The sequence below is a fragment of the Geospiza fortis genome, unplaced genomic scaffold, assembly GCF_000277835.1.
Source record: "Geospiza fortis unplaced genomic scaffold, GeoFor_1.0 scaffold730, whole genome shotgun sequence".
NCBI lineage: Eukaryota > Metazoa > Chordata > Aves > Passeriformes > Thraupidae > Geospiza > Geospiza fortis.
In genome coordinates this window covers 746,922-769,160 of record NW_005054458.1, presented here as the reverse complement: position 1 = coordinate 769,160, position 22,239 = coordinate 746,922, and the positions used below count along the sequence as shown (strand labels likewise).

Below are 22,239 nucleotides of genomic sequence, written 5' to 3'. Positions count from 1 at the left end.
CACCATTTTCTACAATGGCTGTATTTACACAAGCACACGCTGGCTTGTGTCCACTGCCAATGTCTGCAGGCCATCTGAACCAGTTTGTGCTACTCTTTACCCAAGCTAAAGGCGGGAATCCAACTCTTTAGCTGTTAAGATTTAAGAAGTGGATACACACTTCAGGTACTGCAAGTATGCATTACAAAGGACTCCTCCGTCCCCCATCAAACAGAGAACAACATATTTACCAAATTAACCACAGCCTAAAGTTCAATCTAATTGTTTTTGAATCAGACTGTATCACTACAAGGATGCAACAAAAACACTATGCTTGACATGCAGGCATCCCATAGACTAGAGGACCAATTTCTCTTAAAACTGAATTCTTTCTGCTGCCCACTCTTGCAAGGAGAGGACACCTCCTGCAGAGCTCAACCACCAGAGAACAGAGGTGAAATAAGCAGAATTTAAACCAGGGTTCTGTCCAAAGGATATGAAAACAACCAGACAGTTTGGATGTCCAAGAGTTTATTGGTGTCTCGAAAGATGGGAATAAATTAAGTTCTTCCCAGTATACTGAAGCCATTCATGATTATTAATTACCACCTAACTACTCAGGTCCATGCTTTCTGCTGGTAAAGGACCTTAGTAACAGAAAATACAGAAAATTCTCACTTCTTATGGTTATTCAAACCCTCCACAGGGTGTCCTCTCCCCAGGAGAGCAGAAAGAATTCAGTACTTTTAGAATAACAATACCAGAGAACAGTATTTTTCAACATGGAGCACATATATACTTTAGTTAAGTCTGAGGTGAGTCTGGAAGTGAAACACACTTCACTGCAAAGTTAAGTATTTCTGTTCATAATAAATTCCATTATTACACTCCTACTCACCTGACAAAGTACTTCTATTTAACAAGCTTAAGGGCCATTTACCAACCCAACTGCACACTTGCATGCCCTGAAAACACACCTTACTGTGCCAACTATGTGAGCTTTTCAAAATTGAAAAAAGCAAGCTTATTGCTCTGGGACATGCAATTTTAACAAGCCTTGGAAATTCAACTAATTTTTTTTTTGGTTCTATAGCAACACAGGCTCAAGTTACAAGAGTTACACAACCAAAATAATATTAAATGTTTAACCCAATGGCCTGTGCACTGAGCACTTCAGGACAATACTTGAAACCTTCAAGTCCATATTTTTATTCAGGAAAGTATCCCTAAAACAAGTATGAAGAATAAGATTCTCAAAAACAAAAATTCGCTAGGCAAGCTATTATGCAAAAGTAAACTCAAGTAAATGCTGAAAGAAGTGAAAAAAACCCCCCACACTAAGTTTATATTTGAGGGGTTGGAAGCACATCAAGAGTCTCTCAGCCTCTGGATCAATTTTGGTTTTGTGCACAAATGGAGAATTTCAGTGAGGCTCTGTGTTGACTATGCTTCAAGCACATCTGATTTCTGCCACTCTCAGCACACATCACAGCAGTAACAAGTAACCTTGAAGCTCTACAAAATAGGACATGACAGTTAAGCCACAAGCACCTGTCATATGTGTTTTAGGATCTTTCATACTGTTTGTACATCATAACACTACTTCATACCACTTATTTTAACCTACCAGTCCAAACTTAAATACCCTTTTAAAAGGGACAATTTTCAACACACTGGCTGGGATGGAGTTACCCAGTATTAGCTGAAGTTCAGAAAACTTTCAGTCCTGCTAAGCAATTTATACCACATTATTCTTGTTCCAATACTGCCAAGACCACAGAGTCCTCCTGCTCTTTACTGGTCATGTGAATTAGTCTAGAAGACAAGCAAAGCACACACTGATCAACATAAAACAGAACTGAAAACTGAGATAGTTAAAATATAACTAGACCAATGAAAAAACTCTCAATACAGTATCAAAAGCCACACCTGAAGAACACTGGGAATATGCAAAACCCTTTCCCAGAAGGACAGTATCTTTGTAGAGCTAAATTGCTCAACCTCTGGTCTTAAAGGCTCGTTTAAACTCTGCATTTGTAAAACCTTTGGAAGCCCAAGCAATCATATGCAGAATTTTTGAGCTGTGACAAACTAGTCTACCTCTTGCATGAGAAAAGGACCACATAGGCTACATACCTTCTGGTTTTACTATTCAGGCTTGGCTGAGGGAAGGCAGGAGCTCAAAATGTTACTAAGTGTGGTATTGCAGCCCCTTGCTACATGCATCCTTCCTGGGTAAGGTGGAAGGAGGAGAAACTCAACCTAGAGCAGGCACCAGTGACCCCAGAAGGGACACACTGAGCCAGGCCTTGGTTCTAATGCAGACCTAAAGATCTACCAAGAGTGAGATCTACCACTTCTCCTTCCCCTGGCAGGCACAGGATGTTGTTCTCCTATTGCACGAGAACATTGTGTCCTTTTGAAAATGAAATAGTTGCAAACAAAAAAAATCTGCAAGTAGAATTTCAACACTTTGATATTTCTGATCAAGGCACACTGTGCAATGATGCATAGAACACCAGGGTACTGCAAAATAGTGAATGTTAAAAATTTTCAACAGGCCTCCAAAATATAGCTCAATATTTTATCCCACTGAAACGCATCATGAAAACACTTTTGTGCTGGAGATACTTCATGTTCAAAAAATTCTACTGACTGACTAAGAGGGCCCACTTTTGCAACCCTCAAAATACCAAGATATGCCCCTTCTTTTTTTAGGAGAAAACTGAAATGATGAAGGGTTGGCATTTACAAAGAATGAACTGGGAATAGGCACTACACTAAGAGAAGAGTGTCTGCATTCAGCTATTCTACAATAGTCATTGTCCTTCACACCTCACACCCTTCTCACTTGATAACTGCTACATAGGCAAGCTTCAGCTCACATGTGGGGCCTTCCTACAACTTGTCCCCTCAAAGTAACAAGTAGTTAAATTGGTGCTATGATTAGGAAAAAAAAATTAAATCCAGGCTTCCTTTGGTAATACTGCAAAATAATTCATGTGAAAAAATGTTAGTGTTGTTTTCAAATTAAAACCAGAGGGTGTTTCCCTACTACAGGAGAAACATGTTTGACAAAAGATAACCCTTGTCAAATCACCCTGTATACCTTGCATTCATAAAGCACAGTTGAATTAAACATAAGTACAGTTCAGATGAGTACACTGCATTTCATGCAGCTGGAAGCAATGGTCTTTGGTCAGAGAAAGACAAATTTGTACAAACAACTGCAAAAAAAGTTCAATGAGTTGAACCTCTATCCTTTCCCAGTTTCCAAAGTACTCTGCATTTTTGCTTCTCCATCATCATTCTTTATAATGCCTATAAGAAAATAAATTCTTTTGGATTAAAAAAAAAAAAAAAACAAACAGAAAACTGCCAAGACTAGCTGTAAAATGTTTCAGTTATACTTGACAAAGTAGTTGTTGAAATTGTTTTAGTTTACATCAGTTGATCAGTTTCTATATCTAATTTGAGTACTTGAGTACTTAGTCACTTGGTTGAAGTTTAAAAGGTTGCCACATTAATAACTGAGTTATCAGCACACTGCTCAGGCTCAGCAGAACTGGAAGCAAGCAGAAACAGTTGCATTTAAGAACTGAGGATGCATTTGCTATTTTCTCAAAAGCAAAGGAAGACAGTTAAAATGGAAATGCTGTTAAGCAAACATCCGGATCGATGGAACAGTCATTTCACAGAGCACTGAATGAACCAAGTTATTTTTTAACTACTGCAAGTTCAAGATTCTTAAAAAAGGCTGTTGGGCGGATGAAGTGTGTCACAGCAGTATTGCAACAAGAACAACTAATGGAAAACTACCCAGGCTCCTGCTCCACACAGGCTGCTGCAGCTCAGACTCCAAAAGGTTTGGGCTAAGACAAGCTCCTCACATTTCTACCACTTTATTGTTGAAGTCAGAGCATTTTAGCCACTCCAGGTTTTTAAAAACAAGCTGCCAGCAAGATACATCTGGTGACATAGCAAAATAAAGCTTAACACAAAGGGGCCTATCTACTACTTATCCAATTGATGACTTACACTAGAAATTTTATTTAATATCCCTTTTTACCTTCTACTGCGTGTCAGAGTTAACAACTCCTGCTCAGGAGTTTAATTTGGTTCTCTACCATTTCATTATTACGTCAGACCTAATCTCCAAGGTACCACCTTATTTCCCAGCTAATGCAAATATTTACTTGAACTATTTAATTGCATTTTTAAAGCAGACAAGTGACATTTGATCAAAGTATTTTCCTGAAAGTCAAATACACAACACAGCAGATGTGTTCACGTGGCAAAGCAACCTCAAAATCTGTGGTGGGATCTCCAACACTGGGAACAGTGCAGAGAAACTATAACCATGACAACAGCAAATCACCTACAGGAAAAGGCTGCAACACCTCCTGATATCAAAACAACATGAGTTCTAACTTCATCCTGCATTGCCCAAATACAAGCAGTGTTTTTCACTCCCAACAGACACTTTCAGTCTGGATCTCAAGAGCAAACGTGAAACCAGCTCCTTCTGCTACACATAAATGCATAATTTATATAAATAAAAGCAAATCAATTTAGAGAATTATTCAAAAAACAAAGAAAACCAAAGACTCCAGGACCTAAAGAAAAGCATGTTAAAATAACTAATTTTTTCATCTTTGCTTGCATAGAAAGTTGGACAACTCCAAACATCTGGATATGAAGAAACCAGCATGATTTGTAAGAAATTTAGTTTCATTTAGTCCTGATTTTCTTTAGATTCACCTGAAAGTAACTGTACTAACTTCTGCCATAAATAATTTTTTTCATTCAACAAAAATTCTTTAATCTTTTTCTTCAAAATGCACAGTAAAAACCTTGTAACACCTGACCACTTGAATGCTGCTAAATCCCCCCAGAGATTCCAAAAACACTCAAAATCCACACCAGAGGACTGCCCACCAGCACTGAGTGACCATCCTGTGGCTCCCTCCCTTGAACCATACCAAAAAAGTCCCCAGATTTTAGAGGCTTCTTGGCACTGCCTATTCCTGGGTAATTCTAAAACAGACAAGGTTCCTCTTGCTTTTTCCAAACTTAAACCATTCTCATTTCAAAATGGAAATTCTCCCCTACACACACAAGTCCTCAGCCTTGTAATTTTTGCAACAAAAGCTCATTTCACATCAGGACTGCAGCTGCATTTGTTGGAAGCCAATTTTCTTCCTTCACTGAAAATCCCCAGCAGTCATTACACTCAAGTAATCTTACAGATACAAGTTTGAAGCAAGTTATTTTCCTTAATATGTTTATATACCACACTGAATTTAAGAAGTCTTTTTGAACATCAAAAACCCCACAGAAGATGAGTCCTCTGCAGTCATTCAGTTTAAACCTAGTACTTTCTTATCTTCTTCTTGTGTGCACTGATCTCACAGGAAGTTTCTTGGGTGGAGATTTGAGAAAGTTTTCAAAAGCCTCTGAACTGTACCTGAATTACTAGTTTGGTTTTATTCCACATGCCCACTTTCTACCATCCAAACAGACCTTAAACCATGAATATAGTTCCAGAGAAAAACCTCTGCCCTGGCATATCTTCATGCCCTTAGAGCTGAGATCACGCACTCCACAAAGCAGAGCAATCAATGTCATATTCTACTTGCCCTGACTGACATAATCAAAGCAGGTTAAGAGACTTTTCCACAAATAACACAAGTAAGGGAGCTGAGTTACCAGAATCCAGCCCAAGGGAGCCCAGAACAGCAGCATGACACAACTACTCTTGGAAGTTACACCTTGTCCCAAAAGGAAAGGGTTGAGTTATTCAAAACCATGCTATGAGACAGCACTTGGAATAAAAAGTCAAGTTATAGTCTGTACTAAAGGCCCTAACAGCAACAAACTGGCACTGCCTACAAAAAAAATAAACTAAACATTGAACCTCAATTGCTTACTCCAGGAAAGTACACAGAAAGAAAAGTCCAGAAGAGAATAATTGTTTCTTCTTCATCATGACCAGACAGTTTTCCAAGAACTTTATCTCCCAGTTTTATGTACTTAAGAGCACTGGTATATTTATCTCAAGTGTAGTACACGAAACTGCTCCCAACTCTAGTGTTGTCCTCCATGACCAGCTAAATCATCATTTATGAGTTCTGCAAGACACAGTGCAGCAATACTGAGACCCTCATACAGAGCAGAAATCTAATCAACAGAACAACTACTCAAAGATGGAGGTGGCAATACAGGTTTGTGACAATGCATCTGAAGACTGCTTAGAAAAAGGGAAATAATATGCCCCAAAGAGTACATTATATTAACATACTTCAGGAGTTCAAGCTGAGTGACATCAGCCACATAAGGGAAGGCTGGAATATTCATGAACTTGACTGAAATGATATCATGAGCACATTTATAGAAAAGCACAAGGTCACACCATCAAACTGCATCACAAGGAATTAATCAGGGTCAGAGCAGGACAAGAAAAACAAGTGACTGCAGCCACCAACACAAAAGAGCCGTAAAAGGAGAGAGAATAAAAGCAAACAGAAAAAAATAGCAGTCAGAGGTAGGCAAGGTTCAGTCTGCTTCAGCAGAGCCAGGTTTAATACCTAGCATGGCAAAAGAGACAGTTGGCAATAAGTTTCTCCAAGCAGGCACAGAGCAGAGGGATCAGCTGGAAGGAAGAGCTAAAGAACCAGCTCCAGGGCACCAACACACTTGGTAAGGACACATGATATGATCAGCCATGAGAAAGTTTAAGAAATCACTCACAACCTTCTTCTTCATGGCAGTTTTCAAACACAAACCATGTTGGGAATCAACAGTAAAATCCAGCTCCAATCAAAATCCATGTTAGATTGCGCTAATCCTAAAGTAAAATGAAGCAAACCACAGCAACTTCTGCAATAGTCACTTGATTTTTACAGGATATTGAAGCCCAGGAACCTCTTTCAACAACAGACTTCAGCTCGGCCATACATCTGACAGTTTGTACTTCTTGGAAATTGATGCTCCCACAGTATATAAACCTAATGAAGAAGGTTAAGGAAGAGAAACTAGCAGGGTGGGGAATGTTACACAAGAACAAATTTATCATAAATCTCAGGACATATTTAAATAGATCACAGAAAAATATTTTGACCACAAGCTGGCCAGTGAAGTGTGAAAGTAGCCTTACTCTGTGTACACAAAACCTTTTCAGATGGAGAGAAGAAGTAGGCATGAGTCACATTAAAGAATTTAAATACGACTGCTTTGGAATTGACATGTAGAAGGGGAAGGAGGTTTAAAGCAGAGGGAGTTAACAGCAGCACTCATAGTTCACTAACAGTTCCACTGAGGTTTGTTCTTACAGATTAAAGGTTATTGCAAGTACGACTGTTCACTAAAAACGCATTTCAACATCCTGCCCCTCCTTCATTTCCTCTCTGTAATCCTTGGGTTTATAGTTTCCAAACATGAACTTCAAGGATGAAGTTATTTCTGCTGTAACCCAAAGGTAAAACCACTAAGATGCATTACAAACCATATTACCATTACAAAACTGGACTTGACCCTCAGTCTGAATGAATATAGATCAAATGATCCCCCCCATGGAAGACACGAAGTCTGTTTCACAGCAAGGGAAAGGCTTCACCACAACAGAAGAAAAAAAACCACCCAGTATGACAGCAGCTAAGTCAACCAAGCAGTACGGCTTGCAACATCTCCTGTAAGATATCAAAGCAAAAAAAGGTTGTTTTGTTTCGTTTTCAGATAAACAGAGAAGAAACTCAAAGTGTCCCAAACCTGTCACTTGTTACACTCTGCAGACAGTATGTTGTAGCACTAGTTTAAATCTCCTTTTTATTTAGGCCACAGTTCCTGCTACTCCCACAAGTTACACTGTAGGACAGAGAAACACCTCATATTGCTGCTATTACTTGCAGTGAACGTGGCAGTATATTGATTTTTGCTTTGTGTAACTGGCACTTGGTTTCATCACTACTCAGGAGAACAGGAATCATAACTGAAGCTATATCACAGGTCCATGAGAAACTCCTAAAGTAGAAGATCCAGCACGTATCAGTAGACTCATACCTGAAGAAAAAACCCAGCATTTATGCCTAAACAAACATTTGAAACCAAAGGCCATCTCAAGAACACCAGCTTTACAAATAGTGCTGCTCAGGGAATTAATAATTGGAAGAGACAGGCATTGAGAGCTATTCATAGAGCTAAGAAGGTTGCAGAGGACACTCCTTCCTTCCCCCTCAAACTCTGGCATCCCCTCCTCAAGTACACTAGCATGCTTTTTTTAACCCATAGCTTTAAGGCACCAACTTCCCGACTATCAAACTGCTGACAGTGGCAATGAAAAAAAAAGAAAGATATTCCCCAAATTCTGCTTGGGAACAGACCTTTTGGGCAGTTCCACCCTTCTGCCACCATCCTCTAGCTGCTGACTGCCACACATGCAACTTGTCTCATGGTTCCCCAGAGGTCTTCATATTTTTCAGAATATGTATTAAGACAGAAAAAGCCAGAACTATGCTAAGTGGATTTCAATTTAATATGGTAATGTTAAAGATTCAAAACCACAGTCATTGATTGCAGAAGCAGATTCACTAAAAAAATACAAGTGCAAGCCATAAAAAGAATTGATCACATTAGCAGAAGGATGTCCTGTGTGTCTGAGAGCAAAGAGGGGACAGGGACATGTTTGAGTGAGCTCACATGCTTTCACAGATGCTGGATACTCTCAGCCCAAGCTCTCAGATTTGCCATGGCTACAATATCCTGCACACATCAGGGTCACTAGATCCCAAGCCTACCTAGTCAGGGAATGTTTTGTATAAGGCAGCTTCTGCAGCAGCCTAAGAATAGCTCTGTGTATTTATATAGGACTGTGGGTCATGCCACCACACAAGAGGATCAGCAGAACTCAGTTCCACTGGATCTTTCTGCTACAAGCCACAGAATATTCCTCACTGCCATAATGAAAGTGGAGCAGGACTTAGGGATGCTCAGCACCACGAAGGACAGCTGGCTTTCTGGACAGTTATTCTCCACAAGGATCTAAACAGGATTTTGACACCAGACCAAAGAACTTTGAAAAAAAAACCCCTAAACAGAAAGCAGCAGAGCAGAGCTGCAAAAATAACTCAGAACAAAGCCAAAGGGACTCACAGAACAGCAACGTACATGAAGCAGAACTCAAGGAATGGCAAGCTGTGTAAACTATTTAATTCTGCACATGTCCTGTTCTCACACAGCAATAGACAAAGAATCGCTCTCACGTCCAACATTCAGTTCTGCTGTCCTTCCTCCAAAAGAAAGAGAGCTTACAGCAGCAAGTAATAGTCCATAACATCCTTATAAAACAAGCACACGCAGGAACACACAGATACAGTAATAGGGAAAGAAGTTGGCAACATTTAGGAGGAAAAAGTTTGTAGACCATGTGAAATTAGCCAGCAGACATCATGATGGGTTGCCAATTCCCAGTAAACACAAACATGCATTTTGTAAAGATGCTTAAATGCCATCTGAAAAAAAAAAAATATTGACTCCTGGTAGAACAGTTCCACACTTTTGGTTTGTACCATGTAAGATTCATCCTAGAGGAAAACGCCTTATGTGCAGACAAAGGTTTCCTTTTTCAAGGCCTGTTACTGAGGGAGCTTTTCAAGTTCAAGAATCTTACTTTTTTAAGAACACAGCTGGACAGAATAGCATCCAAATTCAACAGTATCAGAGGCAGGGACTAGAGGTTCTCCAAACTGTGTCAAACCAGACTAACCCCTTCAGGCAACAATGTTTAAGGTAAGAAAAACAGTCATCTGTCTTTGAAAAATAACTAGGTCAAGAAAATACTCTGCTGTGGTTAGAAAAAACCCACAAGGCCATTTCTTGACAAACTTTATGACCCATGTAACTCCAGTTTGGAATGTAGTTATCACTTATGTTTCAGCACAGGAAACTTAAATCTGTTAGTGACAGCAAGATCATTTTAAGGAGCAAGACTGGAAAAAAGATGTTCCCCCTCTAACACTGCTCAACCTAAGAAAGTTTCTTCTAACAAATTAAGGACTCTATTAATTAGAAATTACAGCTGTAAGTAAAGGACCTTTTTCATAATAATGAAGGAGGGAATTACCCAAGATCTGGATTAGCCAAGCTCAGCTGCATCTGAAATGGAGACCTAGATGGAGAGCAATTCCTGACCCCCTTCCCTCCCCTTAAGCTACCTAGATATTAATCTTGCTCATGGGAGGAAGGGGTAAAAGCATCAAATTTAACTCTGACATTATCTCAAACAACTTGGCAAACTTCAGATTAATCCTCAGGTACTTACACTGATACCAGAGTACATCGAGTCTCAGTCAACTGGGCCTATTTACTAAAATAAAAGCATGTTTAAATTCAAGCCTTGTAGAAGCTGAAGGTACTGGGACAGGACCTGCTGGTCTTGCTGAAGGATCTGTCATCAATATGAACAGTTGCCCTATAAGTCTATACAAGAAGCCTTAGATGTGCCCTGGAGCTCTTAGGAAAAGCTTTCCTGTTCTATACCACCTATTTTGAAAGGCTTTCCTTCTCAAAAATGGCTGTTCCTCAGACAAGGTACAAAGACTAACAGCTCTAGTGTCAAAAAATCATCAATAACCAAAGGAACTTCACTAGCTTTGCACGAGGCACAGAGCTATAGATGAAAAACATCAGATGCACTGAAATAGCAGGATTTGGAGACCACTCGTGTTCAGCAGATACCAAATGCTATGGGCAGGACTCTCCCACGAGTGTGAGCTCTGATGATTAAGTGCCCCAGGCTACTCTCAGAAGCAGTCAAATACTGGCAACTGGAAACTTCTAGCTTACTGAAGTAATTATTTGTAGTACTTTGAACTAAGCTAAAAATACATAGTCTTTGATATATCAAGGATCCTTCTTTCTCATCTAAATCAGTATGAAGCTAGCACTACATGCACACCAATAGAGGCAAAATATATCACTTGTCCCCCTCACTATAATAATAATTACTTTTTAATAGACTACAGTTTCATTTTTAATAGATTATAGCTTAATCTGTGAGGCCCTAAAATATACCCACAAGAACTAGGCAAATAAAAAACCCCAGAAGGTAACCCTGTGATATCAATTCATATTGGTTTTGTACCATGATATAAAAAGCTAGCATTTAAAGGTTTCACGTATTAGATCAAATTATAAACTGGGTAGAGAATGTTTCTCTAAACCACCCCACTGAAAGTAAAAATACCTGTCAGGTGCTAAAGCTTAGCAGGACCAGGACTCTAATTATCCATGATTCATTAGCCATCCCACAAATCTGCTATTGCTTCCTCATATGGAAAGTTCTTAAGGACTGTCATATTCTGAAGCCTGGCAGTCAGATGACTCACTCACTTTGAGACAAAACATTATTACCAAAATATAATGCCTGTTTAGTACAGACATTGTAATCACCATTGTATTTGAAAGAGGAAAACAAGGAAAAGGAATTCAGCTTCCCTTCCTCTGAGTCCTCCTCATACAAAACTCAAACCACAGGGGTGGCAAGGGGAGGGGAGTAAGGAAGGGAAAAACAAATGGTAAAGTGGTTTCCATAACCAAACCCTCCATAATTTCAAAGCATGTATGACATTAACATGCTGCAGAGTGACCACAGGAAAGCACAGCTTCAGGGAAGATAATGCCTTACACCAGTGCCTTGCATGCTGCCATTTGCTTAAGGACATCCTTAAACAACAAAAGCTCAAGTAGTTGGAGAGCCCAAACTTAAAATTACACAATAGAGGTTGTGAAGTGTTTCACAGTTAGCACATCTTCATCTACATAAAATAAAACACAAGAAAATTAAAGCAGCAAGTGATGAAGGTCTGTAATTCAGAACAAAAAAGGATACAGTTACTTTTTTTTCACCCACAGAACTTACCTGAAAAAATTCATTCAAGTTCCCAATAAACACTTTATTGCATGGAGCAGGGGCAGTCTCAATTACATCCCAGATTCAAAAAGAACTGGGAGGAAGTTGAGAAGCAGTTGCTTCAACATCTCATTTCATATTTAATTACACATGCCCTTTTCTCTAGCTTCATTCAATTGTAGAATTACCTGAACTGTTAAGTTCAAGAAATTGATAGAGCAAACATTAATTGCTATCAGAGATGCTTCTACTTGAGTAATAACATCTTTTTTTTTTTTTAAGGAAAATCAAAAATACTGAAAACCTTGAAATTCAAGCATCTGTCTCAGTTTAATTGATGCTGTACCATCAAGCATAGAGCACCCAAACTCATCACTCCAGTCTGCTGCTACAGTCTCCTACATCTCCCTCTTGCAGTATCTGCACTCAAGGCAGCCCTGCTCTGACTTACACCATCTACACAGGTACTGCAGCCATAAAGGTGCACACAGACTGTTCAAAAGCAAAGTGAATGCCACAGGGCAGTGTCTCTGACAATTAAATCCACTTTGAGCTGAGTTACATGTTACTTGGATGGAGCCCACAAGTTCCACATGAAAAGCTCACACAAATCAGTTCAGTAGCTACACATCATTGACACCATCTGGGATCTTCAGCCCTAGAAGATTCACTGTCAAATTAAGTTATGACCCGTTCTGCCTTTCTTATAGGCAGATGTTGGAAGGTTTATACAATGTTTGCCTCCTTCTGAAAAAAATCCATTAGATTAGATTCCATTCTTCATTTTAAGAAATTGTTCTTCATGCTTCCACAAAAATTTGTCACAACAAATTAAAGAACTAAAAATCACACTTAAATCTCTGCACCTCCACAGTAGCAGAGAAAGCTCCTAATGTTTGCTCTCCCAAAGGCCCTTTAAAGTCAGTCATGGCACAAGTGTTGTCCTTAGGCACTGCTGCTACACACATTTTGGTGAAAATTCTCATCTCTTCGTACAAGAGTACTTCTGTTTTCACCGGGTACAGTGCCTACACTTATTTTAAAAATTAAAGCTTAATTTTGCTGTGTTGCTTTGCTGGCTATTAAGCATAATACTCAGTTTTAAAAATAAAGATTTTAACACGCCTCACATTAAAAACCATCTGAGAAAGGATGGAAAATGAACATCAGTTTTGCAACACCACACTGTTAATAGGAACTGTGTAATTATAGATAAGCCTTTTAACTGATGTTAACAAAGTCACTCTTGAAATAGAAAAATTTAGAGACCTCCTACGTTACTTTCACACAACAGATGTGCAGTTCATCTATTTAGGATTAGAAGGATGAAAGAGCCATACAACTATGCCTGAAATGACAAAATCCAACTCAAAACTGATTGTCAGATAGTAACATAACACCCAGTGGAAAATACAGATTTTTGACAAGGTTAAAAAGCTGTCTTTAAGTCAACTACTTATGCCACAAATACATACTCTAAAAATAGTTTCATACTCCCCTGAAAATACTACTGTTATTTAAACAAGTTCCTGCTCAAACAATGGACACAGCAAAGAGACAAGTACTAGCTGCTACATATGATTAAGAAGTTTAAAAGAATGCTATACTGATCTATAATGGCATAAAATAAAATTGTGGGGGGGGTGTTGTTTTGGTTGTTTGGGGTTTCTTTTAAATATTTGGAGCTTAAGCCCACTTACAGGCTTTTTACTCTGATGCAATACATCACAGAATGTACTGCATGTATTGAATGTATTGTATATCATTAAAGATTTTTTTTTCTTTTTGAAACCAGCAGTTGAGTACTTCTAACATAAGTATTACAACATAGGAAGTAGCACCCGTATAACACCTTATACAAGTAGCGTAAATAAAGCTTAAGATGACTGAAAAAGGTTCATCAATTTCTACAAAATATTCATTTCATTAACCTATTTTACTGGAGTACTTTGAAGGGATTTAAATTAAGAGACTTATTAGGGAAAGGAATAGTCTGAATGTTTGACTGGAAATGGAGATCTAGCTGAACCTCACCTGGCCCTACTCAAGTCCTTGAAGCTCTGCAAGAAGCTCTCATCCCTGGCTATTATTTCTCAGAGCAAAAACTCCTGCTCATGTGTAATTCTCTAACTCATGGCAAAAAAATATTCCAGGCCAAAAAAACAGTCATTCATAAATTTTTCACAAAGCAGAGAAGTGTAGCTGGATACAGGCTCCCAGGCTCTAGGTAGCACAATTAATATCTGCTATTCCTCCTTTTGCTCCTGCAGAAGTTCTTTTCAAACGGAGACTGAGACATCTCACATGTTTTTATTAACTAGAGGATCAGGAAGATTAAATTTCTATTTCCATGAAATATTATCATGACAGTAGGAAAGAGATCCAAAAATACATGACAGTATCTTAAGTGATCCTGAATAACTTTTACAGCTTAAGCAAAACTGCCCCTGCTTCCCACAAAAGACTCTTTATCTGCTAGGGAAACCACATCCCTGGAGGCATTTAAAAGGCTACAGTGGAGCAAATACTAGAAAAATATATATTGTGGGAAGTAAGCATGCATGAACAGAGAATGAGACAAGATGATTTAGGACATCTTTCCTCAGCCATGATTTCCACAATTGTTTTTTACAGATTGATAGCCAAACGTAAATAGCTACTCACACAGAATTTGATTCAAACTGCTGTACACAACTTTTTATTTAATTTGAGATTATGGGAGGTTTCATCACAGTACATAGCAGATGCATATTGCTTAACTTCAGAGAGGCAAGTTTAACATACAGTCTAAGTCAAAAATACTTGGAAATTTATTAGACATCTGTTGTGCAGAGAGGTGCAGAGCTCAGGAATACCTGTGCTCTTCCAGCAGTCAGTGGTGCTGGGACTGCCACCAGCCATCACTGCAGTTTGCTCAAGAAGTAAATGCCACAGGAGGAGGCACCTCGAGAAACCGCTCCCACCTTGCTCTCCAAGGAGAATTTCTTCCTGATCTTAGCAATTCTCTGGCCTGTTAACTGATTTACGTCAAACAAATATAGCTTGACCAACTTCTAGCAGATTGAAGCCAGCTTGCACTTCATTGTTCAAACTCCTGCAGGCATAGCAGGAGTTCATCTTAACTCTACTGAAGCTTAGAGGAACTGCAAGTATCTTACTGTACTCATTTTCATTCAGACATTTGTCCTCCAAGACTAGATTACTCTTAAAGAAAAACCACACTGAAATATTGAAGTCTTTAGCCTCTTGCACATAGGGGGATGCTGCATGGGCAAACAGTAGAAAAATTCTCCTTGTGGTTCACTGCTCACAATTTATTTCCAGCTATAAATTATGCTTATGCCTAGAATTACACAAAATGGATTTAAAACACTGTTTTACTTAGCTAGGCAATTTTGATACAATGTTGATATTTGAAATACAAATCATGTTATCTTTTGCTTTCTTGGTTTATGATCACTTACAGAAATTACCACCACAGCAAGAAAAAAAAGCCCAACAAGTCCCCAAAGTGTTTTTCAAAGCAAAGGTAGGCCAGGATTAGCTCTATTTTTCAAATGTGAAGTCAAAGACTCCCCTGGTAATAGGCATTTAATTATAAAAAAAGAACTAGAATTCTGTTCCTGGCTCAATTACTTCATTCATAGCTGTTCTGTTTGGTCTCAGTCTTATACAAGGGGAAACTACTACTGTTATACATCTGTATTTGCCACCATTTCATTGAACCCATTCAACCCCAGCCCAATCCCTCTGTACATATTACTCATCTGTATTGTATTTTCCACAAACCATATTCCAAAACCCAAGGGCACTGAGGGTGCCCTGCAGCATAAGATACCCACGCATAGTGCAAGGACATGCACCACCTATTTCATCTGAGCAGTGCTGCACCATCCCTGCACCACTGAACTGCAACATGTCACACACAGGTAGGAAAGCCAGACCTACATTCTGATCAAGAGATGCTGTGGTACATCTTGCAAGTGAATCACAAGGGCTGAAGTCATAATTAAAGACCTTCCCCAAATCACACTGCACTCGTGTGCAGGGCACACAGCAGCCTTTGCTGACTCCACAAGCAGAAATGATATCTACCCCAAATAACCTGTTTGTTCCCATTTAGACAGGAGGCTAGGAGACACGAGCTTTACATAAGCATCTCAAGCTATTTAAAGCAACATGTTTACTATTTCCAGAACACAATCTGAATGAACTTCATGAGCCAGCACTTAACCTACTTTAGCCAGTGCAGCCCTGACTCACAGGGCAGCACCCTGTGAGCTTAGTGAGGGACTTGATATCACTTCTTTATCTGGTACATGCTAAAACAGCAACCTGGGAGAGCGCTTAACAAAAGGGAGCAGCTCCTTCCCTACACTAATCACAACAAGAATTCAAAGAATTAAGAAGAATGCTTCTACATGTACTTAAACTTAGTGAGGTCACAGTATGGCTAATGCATAAACCTGTCCCCACACTAACCATTACAGTAACCTCAAAGGGCAAAACCCAGCCATTGCCTGGTAGTTCTCAGACTGCAACCACACATTTTGTTACCTGGCTTATATAACTAAATAAAATAATTAGTATTATAGCTCACCCTTGTAGCTATTCACAATGGCTTCTACAAACTGGCCCACACAAAGTGAAACAAGTAAGTGGATGTAGAGATTGCACAACTGAGATCAGGAGTTACCAGGAAAGTTTCTGTAACAAAAGCAGCAGCAATCTGACCCCAGTTCAGTTGCAGCACTGCTGATGTGCTCTGCCCTTTATTAAGTACTGCCTTCTCCTCCTACCCTTCACATATCCCCCCCCAAAATTCACCTCTTGTATATGTTTTTAAACTGCTGTTTCAACCAACTGCTGCTGGTTGAAATAACTACCAACTATTCCAGCTGCTTATTCTCACATGTAAGTGATACTAATTTGTCTGTTTTGGTCAAAGTTGATGTATTTGACTCATTTGTTCACACTCACCCTGTGAGAAGCCCTCATTCCTATACAGAGCCATTACACCACTGCTATCTGCAGCAAAAAGGTAGTAGTCATAAAGCAATTTTAGCTCAATTTACTTTAAGGATCAAAGTTATCCAAGTGTTTTGCCTGTTGATGAGCTGAAACTTCAAGAAAGACTAAATCAAGCATTCAGGTGTTGCAGGTGATGAAGAACCGCTTACAAAAATTAAATTGTTGCCTAACACCATGGAGGTCCAAGATATGGGGTTAAAAAAGCTGATTATCAATAGAAAATAGCTCTATCAGTAGTTGTCAGAGTTTGAACCACTGAGGCATACTCTGGACGCCCCAAGATGCACACTGGCAGGAGCCAGGCCATGCTGGAGGAAGTATCACATTGCACATTCATTGTTCCTGCATCCCTCAAAGCAGCTGTTCTGGCTGGGCAGGGTGCCAGCTGCAGCTTTGACCTAACCTGGTGTGGCACTTAGGATCTCTCAGTACCAAGAAAATCCAGTAGTAGAAAATCCAGATGACTTTCAAGCATTTCTAAGAAAATAAGCACCCTGTACTAGGAAAGTACAGGTTCAGTCCCTGAGTTGACTCTTCAGAGACTCTTAAAACTCTTCATTGTTTTGTCTTATCAGTCTAATGCTAATTAATGCATGAGACACCCCAGGATTCAATAGCTGAAACTATTACTGATGTGGATAAAGCCAGGTATTTGGTGTTAACTATTTAAACAGAGCAAGCACCACTTCACAGAAAACACAAACAGTTTGGGATTTTAAAGTATGCTACCAGGATTATTACTTTCTGGAACCTCATGCCACCACACTGGGGGAGGAGTAACACAAGAATGTTCAACACCAGAAAGACTTCAAACTACAGTGTGTTGTTTGATCTAAAACAGAATAAAATCTCACTGTCACAGTAAAACTTGCTTACACACCAAAAAACATGTGCAACCTCTTGGCTGCTCTTGCCTTGTCACACCTCAGGATCAACTGACATAACTCATGAAGCAGAACATTGGAAAAAAACTCAGCAGTTTCCACTTCAGTAAAGAAACATTTCTCTCCTCATACTGCAGTTAGCAGTCTAAACACCACCTTGACTCATTCTGTGGCAGCCTCTGAGACAGAGTGGATTTGCTGCAGGAGAGCACAAGCCCAGAGAGGCTCTTGGCCACACTCAGGCATCTCCAAACAGCAGGGTGACAGGATGTCTGCTGCCAGGGAGGAGGGCTGGCACTGCTCTCTGCAGCCAGCTTCTCATTTCATTCTTCTTTCTGATTTGGTTGTGAACAAATGCTCAGAGGGCACAGACACCATGTTCTGCTGTACTCCTACAGCTCTCCTTGCACACAAAACTGAATAGAGAAAGTAATTTTGAGCCTTCGGGGGCTGGAAACAGCTATTGCTTTTGTTCTCTTTTCCTACAGTCTTTTCCACTTGTTTTTACAGCTGTCTTCATGTCCTAGAAGGTCTGATGTTTCACAAGTTTGAATTTTCAGCTTCTAGTGCAGAAAAAGATCCTTCCCAAATTTAGCACAACATGAGAGCTAAGCAGGCCTGTACAGCAATCTGCCTGAACACTTCAATCTCTTTCTACGTACATTAATCACTCACTTCACTGGATATTAATGTAGCATTTTCCATGAGAACTGAAGATATGGCATATTCCTTCACAAAGGGGCATGAAAACCTACACCAGAGGGGGAGTGCAGTGACGTGTGAAGGTCTGTGGGAGAATAAAACAAAGTCAAAGTACATAGAAATAAAATGTTTATGGTATTCAGAGCTGCCTAATTTCTTTACCTTTTCTAAATAAAGGCGTAAATCAGAATATTAAAGATGCAACAGAGGAAGGAGCAAGCCAGGAACAAGGACAGAAATTAAGAACAGGCATGGATAAATTAATAATCTGAATTTTCTCATCAATGAATTCTGAACTTAAAAAGCAATGACAATGGAAACTTTGCTTTCAGAATTAGACTTTTGATTTTCTAGCACTAATATTTATTAAATTAATAGGGACTGAAGCAACAACCAACAAGTACGTTTTCAGAACTCAACTAGCAAAAAAAAAAAAAAAAAAAAACAGTTCAGTAGTGGAAAAAAGTCCAAAACACAAAAAGCCAACATCAAAACAAAAACAAGAAAATAAAACACATCAAACCAAAACACACCTTTCATCCCCTTCTGCCTCTAAAGCTTCACCCAACCACAGCTATTCAAGATCTTCATTGAGATACAAGAGCCTTTGCTTCAAGCTGAAGTAAATAAATCATTTAGTGCTGATAAATACTGATTTGAGAGAATTCCTTGCTGAGAAGCCTTCTGCAACTTCAGCAGGTGTTTGTGTAAACCTCTCAGGACACCAGAGCATTGGCAGAAATGTCTGCAGCCCCAAAACTTTCATCTTCAAGCAGTTGTGGCTCCAATCACAACTGATCTGATCACCTTCAGATCTATCATAAATCAAATCTGCCCCATGTTAAGCTCTCCACAAACACTATTCTCTAACTGCTGACCTGGTTTTGAGCAACCACTTGGTAAGTTGAGGTTTTTAGGAAGATTTGAGAACATCAAAATATTTGCATTAAAGCTTAAAACAAAAATCCTTAAAAGCACTTGCTTTCAACAGAGGTCTTTCATAAACTGACTTGGAAGTGAATTTGAAATCACAGAACAAGTATTTTTGGAAACAATAAGGAGCCATCAAAATACATGAAAGGAAGGTATTACTGAACTTTCCCTAATGGTAGCCCTCATCTTCACTGAGCTCTATGCAGATGTAGGACACCTTGTATGACACTTCAAAACAAGCTTTCTGTAGTATTAGCTCATGACATTTTGCACAGCAGTAATTTTGCTTAAGACCACAATGTAAATTTCAAAGCATATACATCTGCTAGGATTTGGGGCATACAGAGAAGGTAAGATAAGAAGACTTCTAACAATAAAATGGGTAAGCAAGCTGACATTCTAAAAAACCCTGATATTCCTTGGAAACTTAATTCAATTTTTACTTCAAATGTTTCCAGTATTTGTCTCATTTTTCAACAGATGCTTTCATTAAGGTTTAGCGTGTTTGGAAATTGATGTATTTCTAAGCTATAGTTTGTGTCTTGGATTAAAAACATAGTAGTATCTTAATAGAAAGATTCTACTGAAATAGCAGGAAAGAAAACATCAGGTCTTGACGCTGCAGAATAAACTACTCATCTTATCAAGAAATCATTTCAAAATAGTCTTACAGGAAAAAGTAGTCAAGACTGGCTAAATATTAGTGTCATTCTGCAGCAACTCTAAACAGCCAAAAAACTTCCTACAGACATGAGCTATAACAGGTTTCTTCCATACACACTGCTGTATGGATTATTTAAAAGGTGTAAGATCTGAGCAACTGAAGCTATTCAGTAGCCTGAAATATTGCATCTCACCTCCAGAGCTTGAAGAATGCAAGCATCAAGCCTAGCCTAAAAAAGGGGCAGGTTTTCAATTTTACATAAAGAAACCTGCATCAGACCACACAGGCAGTTGGAAGGCAAATCCAATAATACTTCTGGTCTAGATTAGCAAACTAATCCCAACAGTGATTAACACAGAGAAACAGGCAAGATCTGATTAGCTAACTAGCAAACTTGCATCTCAGCCAAAACTCAGAACACTGTCTAGTCATACCTAGAACAGAACTGGTTACCAACCTTATCAGTAACTAAACAGATTGGTTTACCCTCACAGCTCCACCAAAAATGTCGTATTTTTAAAGAGGAAAATCCTTTAAGATATAAGGAAGTTGTTTCACAAAAGTACAAGGGAAGGACAGTTGTCATCATAGACTTTTAGCCAAGTGGATATAAATTAGTTAGCATCAGATAGTTGCAGTAACTATCTTACTGGTATTTTGATGTAAAACCTACTAATACTGGGGTATCACAAACTGCATGTTTTAGCCAACACTGTGTCCTATTCAGCTTTTCTTTTGCACAGTGCATCACAAACAGGGACACTGGTGCACAACTATGTCCCTTCCTTACAATTTTACTGCTACTTTTGCAAACTGCCTTCTCACCACTAGTCATAACAGGACCAGCACACAGACCTTCCAAGTCTGGTATCTACTGAAGGCAGTAGGGTTATATTCACAAGCACAACGTGTTCTCTGACCATAATGTTAGATTCAGTTTTACATTTTTAACTGTAGCACTCAACTCTGTTGACCAAGAAACTCCAAAGAAGTGAGTTCTCTTACATGCATTTGTATTACATACAAAGTATAGGCATGAACTGAAGTTTTCTAGCTCTTGAATCAGCACCTCTACTCTAATGAGGAGGGAAGTAGAATTCTAAATAAAATTCTGGAGTAAAACACCTCTCCATTGAGCAAGAGCACCTGTAGTTGCCATAGCAGAATACTATCTCTTTCCAAATGCTTATTTGAAGCTTCTTTAGTTAATCCATTTATACTGGGGTTTGCTTGCTCTTATTTAGCTTCATAGAATTACTCAAACCAAGGGAAGCAAGATTACTCAGAAATCATTGCATGGGGGAACACAGTGGTATCAACTTTTTGCTACCATGTCTACTCCATTCCTCATGGCCTCCTTGCTTTTCAAAAAGCAAGCCATTTTTCTGTGGTCTCTGCTTTTAAGCATCTTTTCAGAGCTCTCAGCATTCTATGCACTTCAAGAACTGGGTTTCACAGGCAGAACCTAAGCTGCTTTAGGGTATAGTGCTCTCTTGCCAAAGGTGACAGACACAGGGCACAAGCAAACCTACAGCTACAAATTAGTGCTGCTGATCTAGAAACAACCTTTCTGCAAGAGCTCCCTTCCCACACTGAGCAAAGCAAAATCTCACCCGTGTCATTTTAAAAAAGTCTAAGGATGGCCTGTTCCATCGTACATCCTCCTCCCGTCTGCGCTTCAGCCGGCTTTTCTTCTCGTTCAGCACGCAGGGCTGCGAGCGGCACCTGAGCAGGCCCTGCCGCCGGCTGAGCTCGGGTGTGGAGGTGGGAGTGCTGCTGGCTGAAGGCAAGAGATTCCCTGTCTCGGTGATGTGCTCCTGGGAGAGGGACAGGCGGCGCCTTGGGTTAAAGTCACAAGGGCCTCCAGAATTCCAGCGGGTGCTGGAGCTCGTGCTGCCCTCGCTGCTGTCCACAAACCCGCTGCTGGCAGAGGAAGGTCTGGGTACTGGAGAGGTGTTGAAGCTGGTGATGGTGAAGACGTTGTTTAGGGACAGGATGTTTTGTGGCAGGCTGATGCTTGTGCTTCTCTGCAAGGTGGCACTTCCGTGGCTGTTGCAGCGCTGCAAGGTAGCGCTGCCGCCGCTGTTACAGCGTCTCTTTGACACAGGAGGCCAAACCTTGGAGCTGCCGGGCTTCCCGGG

General features: G+C 39.7%; 1 protein-coding gene across 1 annotated transcript in view; it reads right to left on the bottom strand.

Annotated features, from left to right (window-relative positions):
• Positions 1 to 22,239, bottom strand: part of FAM53A (family with sequence similarity 53 member A) — a 49,344-nt gene that overhangs the window by 16,124 nt on the left and 10,981 nt on the right. The window contains 1 exon segment of the mRNA XM_031062708.1: positions 21,712 to 22,239. This exon segment is cut by the window's right edge and continues 49 nt beyond it. Within this exon segment, the coding sequence (XP_030918568.1) occupies positions 21,712 to 22,239 (528 nt within the window).